This window comes from Tamandua tetradactyla, chromosome 4 (assembly GCF_023851605.1).
Source record: "Tamandua tetradactyla isolate mTamTet1 chromosome 4, mTamTet1.pri, whole genome shotgun sequence".
Lineage (NCBI taxonomy): Eukaryota > Metazoa > Chordata > Mammalia > Pilosa > Myrmecophagidae > Tamandua > Tamandua tetradactyla.
This window is the reverse complement of record NC_135330.1, coordinates 75,779,228-75,802,075: the sequence shown is the minus strand read 5'-3', so window position 1 is coordinate 75,802,075 and position 22,848 is coordinate 75,779,228. Positions and strand designations below refer to the sequence as shown.

General features: G+C 35.7%; 1 protein-coding gene across 1 annotated transcript in view; it reads left to right on the top strand.

The window, feature by feature from the left end:
- The window catches only part of USH2A (usherin), an 844,952-nt gene that overhangs the window by 260,221 nt on the left and 561,883 nt on the right, over positions 1-22,848 (top strand). The window contains exon 16 of the mRNA XM_077157816.1: positions 17,901-18,056. Within this exon, the coding sequence (XP_077013931.1) occupies positions 17,901-18,056 (156 nt within the window). The remainder of the gene's footprint in view (positions 1-17,900; positions 18,057-22,848) is intronic.

The following is a 22,848-nucleotide window of genomic DNA, read 5'->3' as shown; positions in this document are numbered from 1 at the left end:
CACTGGTGTGCAAATGTCCGTCTGTGTCTTTGCCCTTAAGTCCTTTGAGTAGATACCTAGCAGTGGTATTGCTGGATCATAATCCATTCTGCCATTCTATGTCTTTTGATTGGGAAATTCAGTCCATTAACTTTTAGTATTATTACTGTTTGGATAATATTTTCCTCTACCATTTTGGCTTTTGTATTATATATATCATATCTGATTTTCCTTCTTTCTACACTTTACTCCATACCTCTCTCTTCTGTCTTTTCGTATCTGACTCTAGTGCTCCCTTTAGTATTTCTTGCAGAGCTGGTCTCTTGGTCACAAATTCTCTCAGTGACTTTTTGTCTATAAATGTTTTAATTTCTCCTTCATTTTTGAAGGACAATTTTGCTGGATATAGGAGTCTTGGTTGGCAGTTTTTCTCTTTTAGTAATTTAAATATATCATCCCACTGTCTTCTAGCTTCCATGGTTTCTGCTGAGAAATCTACACATAGTCTTATTGGGTTTCCCTTGTATGTGACAGATTGTTTTTCTCTTGCTGCTTTCAAGATCCTCTCTTTCTCTTTGACCTCTGACATTCTAACCAGTAAGTGTCTTGGAGAACGCCTATTTGGGTCTATTCTCTTTGGGGTGCGCTGCACTTCTTGGATCTGTAAATTTAGGTCTTTCATAAGAGTTGGGAAATTTTCAGTGATAATTTCTTCCATTAGTTTTTCTCCTCCTTTTCCCTTCTCTTCTCCTTCTGGGACACCCACAACACGTATATTTGTGCGCTTCATATTGTCATTCAGTTCCCTGATCCCCTGCTCAAGTTTTTCCATTCTTTTCCCTATAGTTTCTGTTTCTTTTTGGAATTCCGATGTTCCATCCTCCAGTTCACTAATTGTAGCTTCTGTCTCTTTAGATCTACCATTGTAGGTATCCATTGTTTTTTCCATTTTTTCTTCTTTGTCCTTCACTCCCATAAGTTCTGTGATTTGTTTTTTCAGATTTTCTATTTCTTCTTTTTGTTCAGCCCATGTCTTCTTCATGTCCTCCCTCAATTTATTGATTTGGTTTTTGAAGAGTTTTTCCATTTCTGTTCGTATATTCAGCATTAGTTGTCTCAGCTCCTGTATCTCATTTGAACTATTGGTTTGTTCCTTTGACTGGGCCATATCTTCAATTTTCCGAGCGTCATCCATTATTTTCTGCTGGTGTCTGGGCATTTGATCAGATTTCCCTGGGTGTGGGACCCGGCTGGTTGAAAGCTTTTTCTGTGAAATCTCTGGGCTCTGTTTTTCTTTTCCTGCCCAGTAGGTGGCGCTCGTGGCGCTCGTCTGTCTGCACGGCAGTCGGCCCGGGAAACCGCGCGTGGAGGTGGGGGTCGCTGGCCGCCGCGGCTTGGGAGAGTGCCGGTCCCAATTGCCCAGCTGGCCCGAAACGCCAAGCGTGACGGGAGGGCCCCGCTATCCAATGTTCCCAGTCAGACCGGGGAGCCACGTGCGTGGAGGGGACCCCAGTCGCCAACCGCCCCGGCCGGGAAACCGCGCGCCCCTTGGGTATCTCACCGCAGCAGATTCTCCCTGCCCGTTCAGCTGTTCCAGAATGGGGTACGCTGTCTTTTTGGTCTCTGTCGTGACTCCGGGAGCTGTTTCGTATTGTTTCTGTTTCTTTAGTTGCTTTTCTGGAGGAGGAACTAAGACCCGCGCGTCTTACTAAGCCGCCATCTTCTCCGGAAGTCTATAATCCAGTTTTAAGAAGACTTTTATCAGTCACAAAGGTCCCTGTGCCCATTTCCAGTAAACTCCCCCTATTATTTCTAGACCCAGGCAACCAATTATCTGTTTTTGATGCTATCATTTTACCTTTCCTACAAATTGTATATAAATGAAATCATATAATATTTATTTAGTCCTTTGGGTCTTTTTCACATAGCATAATATCTTTGAGATTCAGCCGTATTGTTCCACATCTCAGTAAGGTCATTCCTTTTAATTACTGGGTAGTTTTCCATTTTCTGGATATATCACATTTTGTTTATCCATTGACCAGTTAAAGGATGTGTAGATTGTTTCCAGTCTTTGGCTGTTATGAATAATGCTTCTATGAATATATGTGTACAAGTCTTTGTGTGGACATATGTTTTGAAATCTTTGGGTTTATCTAGAAATAAAGAGACAGGTTTGTGCAGTAAATTTATTTTTAACTTTTTTTGGAAACTGCCATACTATTTTCCCATGTATCTATAACTGTTTTGCATTCCTACCAGCAAAATGTGAGGTTTCCAGTTTCTCTGTAGCTTTGGCAGTGGTTGGCATTTGCTCTGTTTCGTTGTGGCTATTTAGTAAGTATGTAGTGGTATCTTAATGTGGTTTGAATTTGCATTTCCCTAATGGCTAAGGGTGTTGAGCATCTATTCATGTGCTTATTTGTCACTTATGTATTCTGTTTGGTGAAGTATCTTTAAAATATTCTACCCATGTTTTAGTTGGGTTGCATGTCTTCTTAATGAGTAAAAGGGTTCTTTATATATTTGGGATAAAAATATGTAAACTTTCTTGTAAATTTATTTACAAATTATCCCATTCTGTGGTTTATCTTTTCACTTACTTAATGGTGCTTTAAAGAACAGAAGTTTTTAATTTTTGATGAAGTCTAATTCACCAGATTTTTCATGTATGGATCATATGTTTTGTGTCCTATCTATGAAATATTTGCTTGACCCAGTGTAGTGAATATTTTCTTCTGTGTTTGGCTCTTAAAGATTTATACTCCAAACTCTTAAATTTAAACCTGTGAAATATTTTGAATCAATTTTGTAGTACATTTGAGGTAAGTTTCTATGACTTTTTTTTTGCATATGATTATCCAAATATTCCTACACCATTTGTTGAAATAACTATCTGTTTTTCCATTGCATTGTGCAGGCATGTATGTCAAAAATCAATTGGACGTAAAAGTGTGGATTCTTTCTTCTATTGCATTGATCTTGACATCTATTTTTCCACCATTGACACACTTGATTCCTGTAGCTTTATAATAGGTTTCAAAATTCGATCTTGATGATCACCTACCTTTGTTCTTTTTCTCTCAAAATTGTTTTGGCCCCTCTAGTTCTTTTGCATTTCCACATACATTTTCAGACCACCATGTCTATTTCTATAAACAAGCCTGCTGGGATTTTGGAAGAGGTAGCATTGAATATGTAGATTAATTTGGGAAGAGTTGATTGCCTACTAAAATTCAATCTTCCAACCCATGAAAATTGTGTCTCTCCATTCATGTAAATCTTTAATTCTCTTGGCACTATTGTTCAGCATGTAGTGTATTGGTCTTACACTTCTTTTGTTAAATGTATTTCTAAGTCTTTTGTTCTTTCTGATGCTATTGTGGCTGGGATGTTTTTTAATTTGATTTTCAGACTCATTGCTGGTGTATTGAAGTTCAATTAAGCTCTATTTATTAATATTTATCATGTGATCCTGCTAAATTAGCTTATTACTTCTAGATAATTTTTATAGAGTCTTTAGAAACTTTTACATATATGATCATGTAGTTCATGCACATAGACACTTTTATAACTGCTGTTCCAGTTGGTATATGAAATTACTTAATTTTTATATATTTCCATACATTAAGTTTCACTCTTTCTGTGATGGAACTCTATGGGCTTGTGAATACATAATACTATGTGTCAGTTTAAACTTGTAGACCCCAGAGAAGCCATGCCCATTAATACTCATTCAGTATTGCTGGATGGGAGCTTTTAGATTGTTTCCATAGAGATGTGACCCACCCAACTGTGGGTGGTAACTTTTGATTAGATGGTTTCCATGGAGATGCATCTCTACCCATTCAAGGTGGTTCTTACTAGAGCAGTCCAAGCGGGACAATTTGGAAAAAACTTTAGAGCCATGAGCACACATGCAGCCAGAGACCTTTGGAGATGAAGAAGAAAAATGTCCTCAGGAGAGCTTCATGGAACAAGAAACCTGGAGAGAAAGGCAGCAGACATCACCCTGTTTGCCACATTGGCCACGTACCTTTCCAATTGAGAGAGAAACCCCGAACATCATTGGCTTTCTTGGATCAAGGTATTTTTCCCTGGATGCCGTAAATTGGACATTTCTATAGCCTTGCTTTAATTTGGACATTTTCATAGACTTAGACTTAAACCTGCAACTTAATAAATTCCCCTTTTCAAAAGCCCTTCTGTTTCTGGTATATTGTTTTCTGGCAGCTTGCAAACTAGATGCACTGTGTACCCCCCATTGCAGCGTTATATATAATACTACCACCGTCCGTCCATCTTGCATGCTTCTCCCTGAACACTTGGCAGCCCATGATGTTCTGTAGTTTTGCTTTGCCGAGAATATCATACAATGGAGATCATACACTATATAGCCCTGATGGTGGTGTTTCTTTCACTTAATAGGCATTTTAAGATTCCTTCAGGTCCTTTCAGGGCTTGATAGCTCATTTTTCTTTTCATTGGTGAATAATACGCTATTCTCTGGAATGTATCAGTCTATTGATCAATTCGCCTATAAAAAGACGATTTGATTGCTTCCAGATTCTCATGATTATGAATAAAAATGCTACAAACACTTACATGCAGGTCTTTGTATGTATATTCAATATTTTCAAATCAGTTGAATAAATACATCTAGGAGCATGAATTCTAGATTGTATGGAATGCCTATCTTTACCTTTATAAGAAACAGCCAAACTGTCTTCCAGAGTTTCTGATCTGTGTTCTGGGGTGCACAACACTTTTAAGTCAACACACTATGTCATTTTTCTTTCAGCCTGAAGGATTTACTGTAGTATTTATTGTAGTGCTGGTCTGCTGACAGTAAATTCTCAATTATTTTTAGTTTCTTTTAATGATCTGTGATGCTTTTATTTCACCTTAAATTTTTTTTGGGGGGGGGAGTGCATGGTCTGGGAATCGAACCCGGGTCTCCTGCATGAAAGGTGAGCATTCTACCACTGAACCACTCATGCGCCCTATTTCACCTTCATTTTTGATGGTAGTTTTGCTGCACATAGAATTCCTGGCTGATATTTTTTTTTATTTTCAGGACTTTGAAGAGGTCATTCTACTGCCTTCTAGCTTCTATTATTTCAGTTGAGAAGTCAACGTTTCATCGTATTTTTGTTCCACTGTACATATGCATTGTTTTTTCTCTTACTGCTTTCAAGGTTTGTGTTTGCCTTTCAGGTGTTTGGCTATGATCTGTCTAGATGTATATCCCTATGTTTATGCTACTTGGGTTCATTGTGCTTCTTGGTACTTTTGATTATTATTTTCCATCAAATGTAATAATTTTGGAAATTATTTCTTCAAACATTTTTTTCCCTTCCCCTTTTTCTGTCTTTCCTCTCCTCTAGGACTACTGTTATACACATTTGCGCCCAGTACACTTGACATTTCCTACACCTCTCTGGGACTTTATCATTTCCTTCAATTTTTAATCTCTCAGTTCTTTGGATTAGGTAAATCCTATTGCTGCATCTTCATGTTCTATTCATTGTCCTATCTTTAAGATTATAGATTTTAATATTGCCATCTTGGATATAACATTGAGCTAATCTAATGAGGTTTCTATTTCAATTATTGTACTGTCAAGTGTGGTATTTGGTTTTTAAAAGCCTTCTACTTCTCTATTGAGATTCCTTTTTTATGTAGTCATCATCATCATAGTCCTTTTACTTCCTTGAACATATTTATAATAGCTGATCTGACATGCTTATATGCTACAGCCAATATAGGGAACCACTCTGAGTCCATTTCTATTGGCTCCTTTTTTCTGTATAAGATTCAGTTTCTTTGAATGTTTTATAATTTTACAGTGGAAACTGTATATTTAGGTTGTTAATTTTTTTGCAACTTTCATAGATTTAAGTTGTAAAACACTGTCTCAATGATGTGTGCAGTTACTGATGCCTCCCACCAGATTTTTAATTTTAGTTTTTACTGTTAGTCTGGCTTCATAGGAGTCACCCCTGTTGTCTGAATAGCTTGGGTCATCCAATTATATGTGCTCAAATACCTCCAGATCATAAGGCTCCTGACAATCAATTTACATGTGGGTTGGAGAATGCGTTCAGAGTTATAGTTAGTTCTCAATTTTCCTATAGCCTTCACTTGCACGTGGTTTTCTGAGGTTTTCTCTGCAAAAAAAATAATTTCGCTTCCAACCACAGATGTGTGAAAACCTGTCATCAGCTATTCCATGACTCTCTCATTTCTTGGCTCTCTCAGTTTATTCCCTCATAATTTCAATACTTACCCCAGTAGGGAGTACATCCTCAGTTTAGCCAAGCTGTGGATTTTCCTCATTTGTTCCCAATCTAGCCAGCCAAGCTGTGGATTGTTAACCCCAACCCAAATCAAGCCAGTCCCTCTCTGGTGCCAAAGGTGCTAATATTCTTAGCCAGCCCTACTCTGGTAAAACCAAAATATCCCCTATGGAACTGGATGAATGGTAGCAGCCCTAAATTAAAAAGCCACAAATTCAGCTATTCCTACTTAAAATTCCATAGTTTTTCAAGAATAAATGGTTCTTAATTTTTTGACTGCCTTTAGTCAATTTTGATGATTGTCTCACAGTTTTGTAGTTTTATATCTCCAAATTCTTCATGCTGCTATAACCAGAAACCTACAATTTCCTTTTTCTTTATAAATAGTATACTTTGTATAATTTCAGTCTCTTTAAATTTATTGAGACTTGTTTTGTGACCCAAAATGTGGTTGATCTTAGAGAATTATCCATGTGCACTTGAGAGAATGCATATACTACTGTATTGGGGTGCAATATTAGGCATGTGTCTGTTAGGTCTAGTTCATTTATCACATTATTCAAATTCTTTGTTTCCTTACTGATCTTCCATCAAGATATTCTATCTACTGATGAGATTGGTGTACTGAAGTCTCCAATTATTATTGTAGGGGCATCTGTTTCTCCCTTCAGTTCTGCCAGTGCTTGCCTCATGTATTCTAGGGCATCATGATTATGTGTATAAATATTTTTAATTATTATTTCTTCTTGGCTGATTGCCCCTTTTATTAATATGTAATGTCCTTTTTTGTATCATAACAGTTTTTGACTTGAAGTTGATTTTGTCAAATATTAATGTAGCTTTCTCAGCTCATTTTGGTTATTATTTGCATGGAATGTCTTTTTCCATCCTTCACTTTCAACCTTTTTGTGTCATTGGGGCTAAGGTAAGTCTCTTGCAAACAACATATAGTTGGATCATACGTTTTCATCCATTCTACAAATCTGTATCTTTTGGGGAGTTTATTCCATTAACATTCAGTGTTATTACTATAAAGGTAGTACTTACTTCAGCCATTTTGTCCTCTGGTTTTTATATTTCTTTTTTTTTCTCTCTCTCTCTTTCTCCTTTCCTTTATTGGAAACTGCATTTCTCTGTAGTTGATCTTTTGTGAATATCTGACAGAATCCTTTCTCACATCTGTTCTAATCACTCTTTCCTGCCTTTCCTTTGGACTTACAGGATTCCCTTTTGTAATTCTTGTAGGGCAGCTGTTTTGTTGATAAACTCTCTTAGTTTCTGTTTATCTGTGAATATTTTAAACTCTCCCTTATTTTTCATGCAATTTTATTGACATTAATTCACACGGCATAGAAACCATCCAAAATATACAATTACTGGTTTGCAGTATCATTACATAATTGTGTATACAGCCCCATAATCAAATTTAGAACATCTTCTTTACTCCAAAAAAGAAGTAAAAATAAAAGAAATAGCCCTAATCCTCCCATACTTTTTACCCCCCTGTGTTATTGACCCATAGTATTGGTGTGGTACATTTCTTACTATTGATGAAAGAGTATTAAAATGTTACTGTTAACTATAGAATATAGCTTGCCTTAGGAACATTTTTTTCCATATACCCCTCTATTATTAATTCCTTATATAGTGACATATATCTGTTCTAGTTTATAAAAAACATTTTTATATTTGTACAGTTAATCATGGTTATTTGTCCACCACAAGATTCACTGTGTTATATGTTCCCATGTTTTAACCTCCAACTTTCCTTCTGGTGGCATTCATGATTTTAAACTTCCCACTTCTACCACACTCAGCCACCATTCAGCATGGTTAATTACTCTTACAATAATGTGCTACCATCACCTCTGATCATGTCCTAATGTTTAAGTTCACCCTAGTTAAACATTCTGCAGATATTAACACAGCTGCTCCCCATTCTTTAGTTTCTTTCTATATCCTGGTAACCTAAATTCTGTATTTTAAGCCTATGGGTTTGCATATTATAATTAGCTCATATTAATGAGGTCATAAAACATTTGTCTTTTTGAGTCTGTATTATTTCACTCAATATAATGTCCACAAGGTTAATCCATGATCTCTAATGCTTCAGGACTTCATTCCTTTTTACTGCTGAGTAATATTCCATCGTACGTATACATTCACATTTTGTTCGTCCATTCGTCTGTTGATGGACACTTGGGTTGTTTCCATCTTTTGGCAATTGTGAATAATGCTGCTATGAACACTGGTGTGAAATTATCTGTTCACAATCCTGCTTTCAGATCATGTGGGTATATCCCAAGTGGCAGGATTGCCTGTTTGTAAGGTAACTCTGTATTTAGCTTCCTGAGGAACTACAAAACCATCCTCTCAGTGACTGTACCATTTTACATCCCCACCAGCAGTGAATAAGTATTTCAATTTCTCCACATCCTCTCCAACACTTGTAGTTGCCTGTTTGTTTAACAGTGGCCATTCTAGTAGGTGTGAAATGACATCTCATTGTGGTTTTGATTTGCATTTCCCTAATAGCTAGTGACTGAGCATCTTAGCCATCTGTATTTCCTCTCTGAAGAAATGTCTGTTCATGTCCTTTGCCCATGGGTTGTGTGTCATTTTAATGTTGAGTTATAGCATTTCTTTATATATACTGGATACCAAGCTCTTATCAGATATGTAGTTTCCAAATATTTTCTCCCATTTAGTCAGTTGCCTTTTCACCTTTTGACAAAGTCCTTTGAAGCACTGAAGTATTTAATTTTGAGGGGTTCTCATTTATCTATTTTTTTCTTTCATTGATTGTGCTTTGGGTGTAAAATCTAAGAACCTACTGCCTGACACTAGATCATGAAGATGTTTCCCTACATATTCTTCTAGGAGTTTCATGGTACTGGTCCTTATATTTAGGTCTTTGATCTATTTTGAGTTAATCTTTTAATAGGATGTGAGATAGGGGTCCTCTTTCATTCATGTAGTTGTGGATATTCAGTTCTCCCAACACCATTTATTGAAGAGACTCTTCTGTCCCAGTTGAGTGGGCTTGGGAGCCTTATCAAAAATCAACTGACCATAGATCTGAGGGTCTGTTTCTGAGCCCTCAATTCAATTCCATTGATCAACATGTTTATCTCTATGCCAGTATTATGGTGTTGCTTTTAAGTCAGGAAGTGTTCTATCTCCCACTCCATTCTTTTTCCTGATATTTTGGCTATTTGAGACCCCTTACCCTTCCAAAATAAAGTTGATAACTAGCTTCTCCATTTCTGCAAAGTAATCTGTTGAAATTTTTATTGGTATTGAATTTTATCTGTAGATCAATTTGGGTAGAATTGACATTTTAATGACATTTCGCCTTTCAATCTATGATCATGGAATGTCTTTCCATTTATTCCAGTCTTTGATTTCTTGTAGCAATGTTTTGCAATTTTCTGTGTACAAGTTCTTTACATCCTTGGTTAGGTTTATACCTAGATATTTCATTGTTTTAGGTGCTATTGTAAATAGGAATTATTTCTTGATTACCTCCTCTGATAGTGCATTACTAGTTTATAGAAACATGATTGATTTTTTTTAACCCAGGAAAATAAACTTTAGTAATTCATTGAATTATGTAATTGACTTTTTTCATTTAAATTTTCTCCATTATTTTTTTATAAAAAAGTCATATGCATTCATTGTAAGAAACAAAATAAAGTTGATAAAAGAGACCCCCATCCCACCTAGTTCACTGTATCATATAGCTGCATTCATCATCACAATCAACTCTTGAACATTTCCATTACTTCAAAAAAATGAAAATAAAAATTAGAATGAAAGTAAAAAAGAACACCAAAAGTTCCCATACTCCCCCTATTTATTTACTTTTTTTGTCTTTTTTTTTCTTATTCATCTATCCTTATACTGAATAAGGAAATAGTCACATGGTTTTCACAATCACATGGTCATGCCTTAAAAGCTCTCAAGTTATTCAGTCATCTTTAAGAATCAAGGCTATTAGATTACAGTGCAACAGTTTCTGGTATTTCCCTCTAGCTACTGCAATACACCAAAAACTGCAAAGGGATATCTATATACTGCATAGAAATAACCTCCAGAATGACCTCTCAACTCTATTTGAAATCTCTCAGCCACTGAAACTTTGTTTTATTTCATTTCTCTTGACCCTGTTGGTCAAGAAGGTTTTGTCAATCCCTCAAGGTCAGTGCCAGACTCATCCCCTGGAGTCATGTTCCCTGTTTCCAGGGAGATTTACATCTTGGGAGTTCTGTCCTATGTAGGAGGGAGGGCAGTGAGCTTACCTGTGGAGTTGGCTACGAGAGGCCACATCTGAGCAACAAAAGAGGTTCTCTGGGGTGACTCTTGAGTGTAATCATGAGTAGGTTTAGCTTCTCCTTTTCAGGTATAAATTTCATAAAGGCAAGTCCCCAAGATTGAAGACCTGAACCTTCAAACTGGCAGTTCCCAATGCTTGTGAGAATATAGTCTTCCCGATGTGGGGAAGTTCAGTATTTCAACCTATTTCACCAGTCCTTCAAGGAGACTTTGCAAATACTTTTTAATCTTCTGCCCAGTGATGTATTGGGACATCGCAGCAACCTGTACAAACCAAAAAGATCCTCACTCCCTATTCAAGGTTCCATGTAGTTATGGTGTTCAAATAAGCTGATCTTACAAGTTAAGTTAAATAGTGTGCTACTGGAAATATCAATTTTGCCTCAAATAAGCATTTCTTCCTTGGGCTCACCCAGAAGTTGAAGTTTTAAGATACATTTATTCTCATCCTTTACCCTTTAGTCTGATTTACCTTAATCCTTTCCAGAGCTGCTTCATTCATGTCTGTAATTGAATTCTGATAACTTTTTCAGTATTTTAAACGTTGATATATGGGGTAATGTTGACTTTCAAAGTTGCAGAACTCTAGCTCTGAATCTCAGGCATCACACGATTACCCTAAGTTCCAGGAAATGAGGAAGTTATATACAAAGAGTTCAGCATGTCAGAATTTAGAAATAACAGTTACAACTCCAGAATAGATGTGATGTAAAACCATATAATCTAGGAACCTTTATAATAGTACTTCACCTGGTAACCCACGCTCTAGAATTCAGTTCTCAGAGTTTGCCTGTTATAGTTAGTCCATATTACAGAGCATTATAATATTTGTAACAATGGGCATGAACATCTTGTTTTGTTCTTGATCTTATAGGGAAAGCTTTCAGCCTCTCCCCTTTGAGTTTGATGTTAGCTGTGGGTTTTTCACATATGCTCCCTATCATGTTGAGAAAGATCTCTTTGATTCCTACCTTTTGAAGTGTTTTTGTCATGAAACAATGTTGAGTTTTATCAAATGCCTTTTCTGCATCAATTGAGGTGATCACATAGTTTTTCCTTTTTAATTTATTTAATGTGGCATATTACATTAATTGATTTTCTTGCATTGAATCACCATTGCATACCTGGAATAAAACTCAGTCATGGTATATAATTCTTTTAATGTGCTGCTACATTCTATTTGCAGTATTTTGTTGAGGATTTTTGCATTTATATTCATTAGAAAGATTCATTTGAAGTTTTCTTGTAGAATCTATATGTGGCTTTGGTATTAGAGTAATGTTGACTTCATGGAATGATTTAGGTAGTGTTGCCTATTCTTTAATTTTTTGGAAGAATTTGAGGAGGATTGGTACTAATCTTCTTGTAATGTTTGGTAATACCTGTGAAGCCATCCAGTCCTGGCCTTTTTTTTGTTGGTAGATTTGTGATAACTGATTTAATCTCTTTATTTGTGATTGGTTTGTTGAGGTCTTCTATTTCTCCTTGAGTCAGGGTAGGTTGTTTGTGTGTTTGCAGGAAGTTGTCCGCAGAGTTTTCTAGCTTGTTGGCATGCAGTTGTTCATAGTAATCACTCGTGCTCTTTTTTTATTTCTTTGGGGTCTGTGATAATGTCCCCTTTGTCATTTCTGATTTTATTTATTTTTAGCTTCTCTCTTTTTGTCTTTGTCAGTCTAGTAAATGGTTTGCTGATTTTATTGGTCTTCTCAAAGAACCAACTTTTGGTATTATTGATTCTCTCTATTGTTTTCTAATTCTCCATTTCATTAATTTCTACTCTAATTTGTTATTTCTTTCCTTCTCCTTGTTTTGAGATTAGTTTGCTGTTCTTTCTCCAGTTTCTTCAGTTGTTCGGGTATGTCGTTTATTTTAATTATTTCCTCCTTTTTAATGTAGGTGTATCAGGCTATAAATTTTCCTTTCTGCTCTACCTTGGCTGCATCCCACATGTTCTGATACATTGTATTCTCATTTTCATTTGTCTTGAGATATTTACTGATTTCTCTTGCAATTTCTTCTTTTACCCACTGATTGTTTTAGAGTGTTTTGTTTAACCTCCATGTATTTGTATATTTCCTGGTTCTCTGTTACTGATTTCCAGCTTCATTCCATTATGATCAGAGAAAGTACTTCATATAATTTCAATCTCTTAAAATTTATTAAGACCTGTTTTGTGCCCTTGAGAATGTCCTATGAGTACTTAGGAAAAATTTGTATCCTGCTGTTTTGGGATGCACCGTTCTATATATATATATATATAAAAGAAGGTCTATGCATTTATTATATTATTCGGGTTCTCTGTTTCTTTATTGATCCTCCATTCAGTTGTTCTATCTACTGGAGAAAGTGGTGTGTTAAAGTCTTCTGCTGTTTTCATAGTCTTCTTTTGCCCCCTCAGTTTTACCAGTGTTTGCCTCATGTACCTTTGAATACCTTGATTAGGAGTATAGATATTCATGATTGCTATTTCTTCTTGTTGAATTGCCACTTTCATTACTGTAGTGTCCTTCTTTATCTCTTGTGACATTTTGCATTTAAAGTCTATTCTGTCTGTAATTTGTATAGCTACCCCAGTTTTCTTTTGGTTGCTCTTATATAGAATGTATTTTTCCATCTTTTCACTTTCAGTCTATTTGCATCTTTGAGTCTAAAATGAGTCTCTTTTAAACAGCATATAGTAGGATCATATTTTGTATTCCATTCTACCAGTCTGTTTGTTCATTGTGGATAAGCTCCCTCTCATTTTTGAAGGACTGTTTTGCCAGATAAAAAATTTCTGGCTGGGATTCTACTCTGTCAGTACCTTAAAGACATCATATCACTACCTTCTCATCTCCATGGCTTCTGATGAGAAATCAGAACTTAATCTTATTGAGGATCCCTCACATGTGACAAATCACTTTTCACTTGCTGCTTTCAGAATTCCTTCTTTAACTTTGTCATTTGACATTCTGATAGTATGTGTTTCTTAGTCAATCTATTAGGATTTATTCTGTTTCGAGTATGTTGAACTTCTTGGACATATACACTTAGGCCTTTCATAAGAATTGGGAGAGTTCAGGCTATTATTTCCTTAAATATTCTTTATACCCCTTTTCCCTTCTCTTCTCCTTCTGAAACAGCCATGACATGTATATTTTACCTCCAGGATAATGTTTTATTCCCTTTATTCCTTCTCTGGGAATCTGGTTATATTCCATTCGTTTTTGTACAGAATTTTCTCCTCAGCTGCCATGATTTCTTTAAATTCCCTTCCTCATTTAGTGTCCCCTTTTCCTTATACTTTTCAATTCTGGGACCCATTCTATCTATCCTATCTTATAACAGTTCAACCCCCCACCTTTTTTTTCCTCTACATCTTTTCAGCAGATATCTTGTTGGGAGCCAGATCGAGTCAGTTCAGCAAGGTGGGTCAATCCAGAGAAGTCTGTTTTGCATTTAGAATGTTTAACCTACAGAAACTGAATTGAGTGTGTGCAACTCTTGCCAGCAGTCTCCTGCCACCCCTCAGCCCCTCCACCCCTCACCCCGTAGTAGTGGCCCCTTTGTAGGGAACACAAGGAGCAGCTCAGTGTCTTGGGTTCTGCCCCCAGGCCCTGTGGACTTGGCTCCCTGTGTCTGGTTATGGGTGTGTTTCTAACTTGCTGCTGTGAGTAGCTCTATAGTTTACATTCACTGCTGGAGGGACTTGGGACTGCGCTGCCTCTGTGTGACTCCTAAGCTGTATAGCACTGAGTGTGAAAGAGGTCAGTATGGACTGGAAGGTCTGGGACCCAAATTTATGACCTGTTTTTAGGGAGTATTTTTCTTTCTCTATGATTAAGCATTTTTGGAATCCTTCTTCATTCTCTTATCATCCTCCAAAGCCCTAAACAAGTGAGATTTGTCCTTTTATTGGTTGATACTGAGGGGTGTTTTTTCCAGGGGAGGTCTTACGTCATCCTATTGATGTTGTCACCTCTGTAACAGCTGACTTTTTAAACAACGGCATTTAATTCTGTGATACCCAGCCTTTCGTTTCCTGCATAGCCCAAAGCCTAAGTTTACACGGAGAAATGGGGGAGGGAGAGTAAGGGAGAAGTTATGTGGAAGTGAAAATGGGACAGGAAAGAGAATATAAGAGAATGAGAGATAGAGAAAGAAAGAGAGGAAAAAAAACAGCATTTGATGTTCCTACTTCTTCCCTGTTTCTAATCAGTCATTCCCTTTTGAGCAGAACCAGATCCAAATTCATAGGTATTCTATTGTTTTTTTCTCTCTTACATAACTTCTTATAAAGAAGAAGAAGTGTGCAAATTCACACTTCTTTGTTTTTAGCAGAATGAGACTCCCACAAAGAATTTAGATGCTTAGGGTTTCCACCAGCCATTATTGCTATAGGCTGTCTTATCATCTGGTTTTCAATTTCAATAAGAAAAGCATCATTTGTTTCTTATTGGTCAGGCAACCTACAGTATAATTATTTCTATTACCTGATCCATTTATCCTGAGCCATCTCTCTTTATTGTGTTTCTGCCACCAGACCTTAGCTCTATGCATGAATTTTATGTGAAACACTTTCCCATGGAGATGTTAAGATAGAACATAAGTTTCCCTTTAGGAAATATTAGTATTTATATGTGCCCATTGCTAAAGAAGCCCTTTATAATTTGGGGGGAGGTTGTGATATATCTGTTTATATTAGCTTTAGTATAACTCTCAGCATTAGACATTAATGTCTTCTTCTCATAAATGAGGAAAAGTTCGGAGAGTAAAAATTACCCAAGCTGAGGGTCACTCATGGCTCCCAAATAGATGGATTACCGTTTTAGTCTTCTGTTCTTTAAGAGAGAGTCTGACAAATGCAACAACCATTCTTGGCAATTTCCATGAATGAATGTGTGAGTATTTCTTTAGAATTCTACTTTGAACACATAATAGGTGGGTCCAAGGTATCTTATGTTCAGGATTTCATATTTATTTTCAGAGTCACACCGAACCATATAACACTTCATCTATGAAAATTCTCATTTAAACTCCAGATGGGTAGTATATATTTCTTCTGTGAAGTCAAACAAGCTTGTTGTTGGAGTTAATCAACTTTAAATATTTAAAATGGGCCTGTGTGCATTAAGAACTTGGGGTGACAAGGAAATTTTCATGTAAAGCAAATAATCTTCTATAACCTTTGACATGAGACTGAAACATTTTTCTCTCCTGTAGTCAGCCTCAAAGAATTTCACTGTCTCAGAAAATAGTCTGAGTGGCAGTTGTGCTTTCTCTAACTCCAAAATCTGTTGTGTTACTGGCAGCACACTGAGTTTAGATATAATCACTAATATTCACTAAAGAAATATTAAATTGGCATGGAGTGCAAGGTTCTTTGACAGTACAATAAATGAAGAAGATTATAAATATTGGTGGTTTCATCAAGAAAAATAGAATTTAGATCCCTAAGTTAAAATCCACTGTCAGTGCTCAATCAATCAAAATGACCATATCAAATATGGCAATACCTGAGTTCAAAAACCACATGCTATTTGAGAATAGTTCTCTTTTCATGCATCATGTTGATTGTTTAACCTCTTGTCCTATATGTAAATAGACAGTTGGAATTCCAAATTGCAAATTCCAAAGAAGAAAAAGACAAAGGGGAACAATGAGAATGTATCTACCTTGATTAGTTTCTTTAAAAATATGACGTAAATATTATCTGCCATCCTATCAGATGTGATGGGAGCTATGACGTAAATATTATCTGCCATCCTATCAGATGTGATGGGAGCTATGATGTAAATATTATCTGCCATCCTATCAGATGTGATGAGAGCCATTGTAAGCAGTGAGTAGGAACTTAACTTAAAATGTGACCCACCTCAATCAGGGTGGGTCTTAATCCTCTTCTGGCATCCTTTATAAGAGAATGAAATTCAGGTAAAGACAGAGAAAGTGACGGGAGCAAGAAGCTGAAATCAGTGAAACCCCAAAGAGAAGGGAGAAGCCAGCTGATGCCTCCCTGTGCCTTGACAGGGGAACCAAGTCTTTATGTTCTCTTAGCTAGTCACTGAAATTGATGGTGGTTTTGAGGACCCCTGACATAAATAGTAAAAGTATTCTGCTGCTACCATACTGCCGAGTACTGACCCATTGCTTTTGGTTTCCTTACACTTTGCCTACCCTTTTGAAAAGGTTCCCTTTTATGAAGCACTCCCCAAATAATCTAGTTTGAGGTACTATCATTTGTCTCTTGAGACCCAGATTGATCACCCAGTAATCACAAATATTTCACAGAAATGTATTGATGGTTATTTGATCAATTAATTCATTTCTGTACATGGCTTTTCAAAATGTTTTAGCAAAAGTAGTAATGATGTTAAAAATTAGTTAACACATCATCCTTTACTTTTGACATCTTATGTATTGAGAAATTCTGATAAGTTTATGTTTCTCTAAATGGGTAGAGGATTCTTGCATTTTATCAACCCAGAAGGGATAAATGAGCTAGTTGTGGATTGTCCTTAAAAATAGTTAAGACATTGTTTTTCTCCTTTACCTTTGTATATTTTGGAAAAATACTCGATCTCTAAAATATGGATTCTAAGAAAAATTTATATTGATAGGAGACAATGTTTTTATGGCATACAGTTTTATTATACCAAATATCACTAAAATGTGAGATAAATGTTCTTATGTACCTGGTGGAAGCAATCATATTACGTCTCAAAACATCTCTAACAGTTGTCTGTGTATCCACATGGTATGTTCAAACTGTGTCTGTTAATATTTACACTATTTAACCTCCATAGCTACTTGTATCACTAAATATTATTCTTTCTTTTTCACTGTACTGTGTGAGGGAAGATGAGCGATTGTGCTAATGGAATGGAAAACGTCTTCTTAAAAAGCCCAAAATTATGTTCCCTAAATTTCAGGTTTCAATGGAACATATTTATGTCAATTTTTAAATTAATCAAGTAAAAATCAAGTATCATGTAAACTTGGATAGTTTCTCAAGAAAAGGCAAATGAAGACATATTTAATATAATACTTTGTGCTTTTTTTTCCTCCAGCTGCATGGATGTCAGCTGCCTTGACCTACAAATTTGTTTTATGCTCAGAGATAAAATACCTTGTTTTAGAGGACTCATGGTGCATACCTTTTGTTTACTAATGTCTTGGTGAACCACATGTCTTCTTGATAAAGTAATTCTGAATCAGAAAAACTTCTTTGCCGGCTATCTCCCTTCAGTTTATTTGTGTGTTTATTGATTGTCTTTGCTAATAAATGCTCTCTCCATTGCAAACTAGCTCCATCCCAGCAACCTCCACCCAGAGGACAAGTTCAAAGTTCTTCTATCAACCTCTCCTGGAATCCACCTGATTCTCCAAATGCCCACTGGCTTGCTTACAGTTTATTCAGGGATGACTTTGAAATCTATGCAACTGAAGATCAATACCCATTCAGTGAGTTTAAGGGTTTGGGAATGGAAAATTATAATTCTGAGAATTGATACATTAGTTAGGTTATTTGACTTTGAGGAGAAATGTTGTTGTGGTTTCCTCTGTCTAGCATGAACTATTGTGTGTGATGAGAGAATTCACTAGTAATCAAAGAAATGCAGTAAAAGTGAGATATCATTTAATGCTTATCAAACTCCCAAAGATTAAAGAAATATATCCTATTCAGTGTTGATGTGAGGATGTGGGGAAGAGCCAGCTTCCACATACTGCTGGGGTTTCTATGTGGGTTAATTGGAACAACTTTTCACGGGGGATAACTTGTTAAAAATGTATGAAAATCTTTACATTTTTGTCTACCATTTGACCTAGCAAGTCTACTTTAGAGAATTTATTATCGAATATTTCTATTATAATAGATTTAAAATGTGAAATTCCCAGACTTAAAAACTGACTTTTTAAGACCTGAATCAAATAATGTAATTTTATGCAAATAGTACTATTTTCAGAGGGTTAGAACACAAAATATGAACTTAAAATGAAAGAGGAAGGAAAGGATATAAGCTAAGCATGAAGACTATCTTTGCGTCTCTAACTTTTATGAAAATTTTAAAGGTGCTTACGGAAATGTCTTAATTATGTTTACGTGGATGTTTTCAATTTCTCTAAAGATCCAGTGAGATCTAGAAATTTTTTCGTCCTTACCTTCCTCTGAATTTTACTTTTAGTCATATTTAGTTGCAAGCCTGTTTAAGGAACATTAGAACAATGATACCAAAACAAGTTTTCTTCTGTTCTGGTTAATATTTAATATTTCAAAATTCTAGATCAACATGCATAGTTAGTTAGAACAGAGTATAAAACTATAACAAAATATTGCAGTTACATGACCTTCTTCAAAACAATTGTTTAGGAAGATGTTTTATTTTAACATATCGATTAACTTTAAAATTAATCTTCTGCATAACACACAGTTTTATATAAAGTAAGTTGCATACTGTACCTAGTTCCGTATGAATTGCATCTAGCTTTTTAGGTCCATCACTTTCTGTCAACTCTAAATATCTCTTCAGTATTCTAAGCCTTCTTTGAAGTTAATGGAAACTCAACTTCATGATGCAGATTGCAAAGGGAAATGAACATCTGTCCACATCTGCCATGTTGGCAAAGCATACTGAAAACCTGAGCCTAGGATGCTTATTTTCTTCCAAATATCAGCATGATCCAGGTGTCCTGAAACTTTTGTGATAGAGGATGAGAGGGTTATAAAAATAAAGTGATTTCAAAGATGACAGTACTAATGGTTGAATTATTTCTGAAGTTGTGAATTAGGGTCACCCTATTTTTGATATAGTGTATCTCAATAGCAAAATTAAACTTAAAATCATTATTCTTATATATAGCGTTTTTTTATTTTTTTTTTTACTTTCCATAATAAAAACACTATGATCTATTTTATAAAACAGTACATGCAAATATAACACTCTGGCTCTTTTTCACGATTGAGCTAATATAAAGTCCAAATCACAGTTTCTTATACAAAACAGGTATTTATTCACTAAACAGACATTTATATAAAGTTATTAAACAAGGTATTATTTCCTAAAACCTTATCTTTTCATAAAAATGTCATTTCTGGCATTTCTTTGACAATCACTATAATTAATGATGTGAAAATTATCTGCTTGATGGCATTTGAACTGTAAGAACAATTGGTTAATATTGTCAGAACTTTGTATCATTCTAATAATACCCTCATGTTTATTACTCTATTTCCAGTGTATGGATAGCATGTGTAATATGAAAAGGAAACACTATTTATATACAGCTGGATGAGCACAAATCTTTGGGTTAAATAAAAGCATTTGGAATTATAGATGGAGAATCATTGAACTTTTCAAAGAAAATTAATAGTGTTGTCTTCCAAGCAAGTTTGATCATTTGGTTGAGACCATTATAGAGTTCCTTGTTATAATAAAAACTTTTTACTAGCTGGCCTGGTGTTCTATGGGATTCTCTGGGATGTAGTTTCCAACCTAGGATTGTGATACTCCAGCTTGCCATTATTTATAAATCTTATCTGTCATTTACTATTCATATCATGCTAATAATTGGGAACAAATTCCAAAGTGTGTGATTAATTACCCGCTTAAAAATAAGTAAAGGAATATTCAATAGTATTCTTAAATAAAATTTTACTCACTTGCATTCTTATATGTTTTCAGAAGAAGAGAAAGGGGTAAAGGTCAAGTTAGCATTTTGGGAATTTTACATGATTAGCAACTAATATTAACTCTGCTGTGGCCCCAATCTGAGTTGCCCTTAGAAAGGTGTCTTATGTGTCAGAGGTATGAAGAGAACCGCTATTTGTAGAAAATGGCACCCATATGTTAGTACTGGGGTATTAGGGAAGGTCATTGCTTGCCATGTGCCTGTCCAGCCGAGAAAGAAACCATGACTGTGTTCACCATGTGCCTTCTTGGACGAGAGAGAGACCCTGAACTTCATTGGCCTTCTTGAACCAACGTATCTTTCCCTGGATACCTTTGATTAGGACAATTCTATAGACTTGTTGTAATTGGGACATTTTCTCTGCCTTAGAACTGTAAACTTACAACTTATTAAACTTCCCTTTTTAAAAGCCATTCCATTTCTGGTATATTGCATTCCAGCAGCTAGCAAACTAGAACAATAGTGAGCCCTGGGATTCATTATCTGCTTTTATTATTCATTTACACCATTATTAGCATTATCAGTTATTATCTCATACTGTGTTAAGGGGACACAGTAACAAGGGATAAGATGGTTTAATACTTCATAGAGGAAAAAACAAAAAATAAAAGGATGGGATGAAAAAGAAAACGGAAGAGGAGATGACAAGCCACTGTTTTTATAAGGCTTCTTACTATTTTTGATGTCCTTTCCTAGAAAAGCCAATCTAATGTATACAGAAAAATTATTCATTCATCCATTCAGTGAAATTTTATTCAATGCTTACTTCTGATGAGGCGCTATACCAGCCACTAAAACTATGAAGACGGAAAGAACAGTTCTTGTCATTGAGAGGGGCATATAGATAAGTAGACCAAAATCACAATAGAGCATATTAAATGATGAACCAGAAGTAGTTCACCTGGAGTGCTGGGGAAGCAGTTGGGTGGGTGAGGGGAAGCCACCACCCCGGGGGGTGGCAGTCATGGTGATTTAGAAACATGGAAAGTTTTGCAGCAGACAGGTGTCGCGTGAGCTGAATTGACTGGATACATAGCAGAGGAAAATGATGCTCGTGGAAGAAATTGCTTATGCAAGGCATAGAAGAATGTGAGAAAACAAAGGGAAATTCAGGAAACTTGAGTAGGTCCGTGTAGCTTTGGTGACTGGTATACCAGCGAAGACACAAAACTACCATATGTATCAGCCGAGATCACATGTTTGTGCTGAGTAAGGGGCTATGGATGTTGCCTTGAAAGAACAAAAGTTTGTGAAAAGAGAGCCAAACTTTTAAATTCAGAATTACAGATGGAGGCAATTCTTATCCTAACCAAGGAAAGCAGCCAGTTTGAGAAAAGTATTCTTTTAACCTAAGTATCAATTTTTTATGAGAGCATTTATGGGTGTTCTATTTATAATCTTGCAAATGCTTCCATGTAGTTCAGACTATAAATTACTTTATATAATATTCCTACCCAATATGTATTCCCATCCTATTTCTAGTATCATTCTAATTTCTTATCAAGTAGACTCCTCTTGTAGATTCTTATCTATTGGGATTATATCACATTTCTCAAACGCCACAAGCCTTCAGTAAGTGCTGAATTTCTTTTAATTATCAGCAGGTTTTATTTCTTTGAAATCCCAGTTTGAGTCTATGCCAGATAGTCTCTTGGGATATGTAGCATGGATATTTATATTTTGCCTTTGAGTTTTAAATATTTGGCATATTAATAGTTTCCAGCATTTTTCTAGCTTCCAATGATTGTTCAATTTTTCCAGAGTTTTGAACAGTCTTATATGGAATACAGATAATGCATTTAATTTAATCTAATAAATATTGATTGATATTGTTATTATATGCCAGAAGTATGTGTAAAAGTAACTACTCCCTGGCTATTATAGATGGAGGAATTTCCTTTATTTTCCACTTGTGAAACCAATACTCTATATTAGCAACAGGTGTGATGTTTAATTAATATCTTAAGCCAATGTAGGAGCCATTTGAATAATTAATAGAAAGTATTTCAAAACTATTATCAATATATCACTAATAATCTCATTAGTGAAGGGTATTCTTTTTCACAAACAGGCAGAGTGTATTTCATTCATTGATTTCATTGATGGATTCAACAAATATTTATTGCAGTTCTCCTACGTGCTTTGTAATCTGAATACAGTCGGGAGTTAGAAGGATGTGCGTCATGTCTTCCTACACCTGAGTCTAGGAGAAAGGAAAGGCAATTCATCAAGCTATTAAAATTAAACGTGTGAAGGGTTGTGCTAAGCATGTATAGGATGCAATAACCTATACCACCTCATGGCTAGCTTTTTGTTCTACTTCTGGGGAAAACTTAGATCCCGTCCACCGCATTTAAGCACTCTCAGTACATTTCTTTAAAACTGAATATCAGTTCTCCCCTGTCCTTCAACCTCTTGTGATTTTTGCACTGCAGGAAAAGTAAGGAATTAGTAGAGAAAGAATCCAGATTCCCGATTATTAGTGCTCTCATAACATTTCCCTTGATTTCACAATTTAAAAAAATTATTAATACAGGAGATATGAAATAGATATCAATGAGAATAG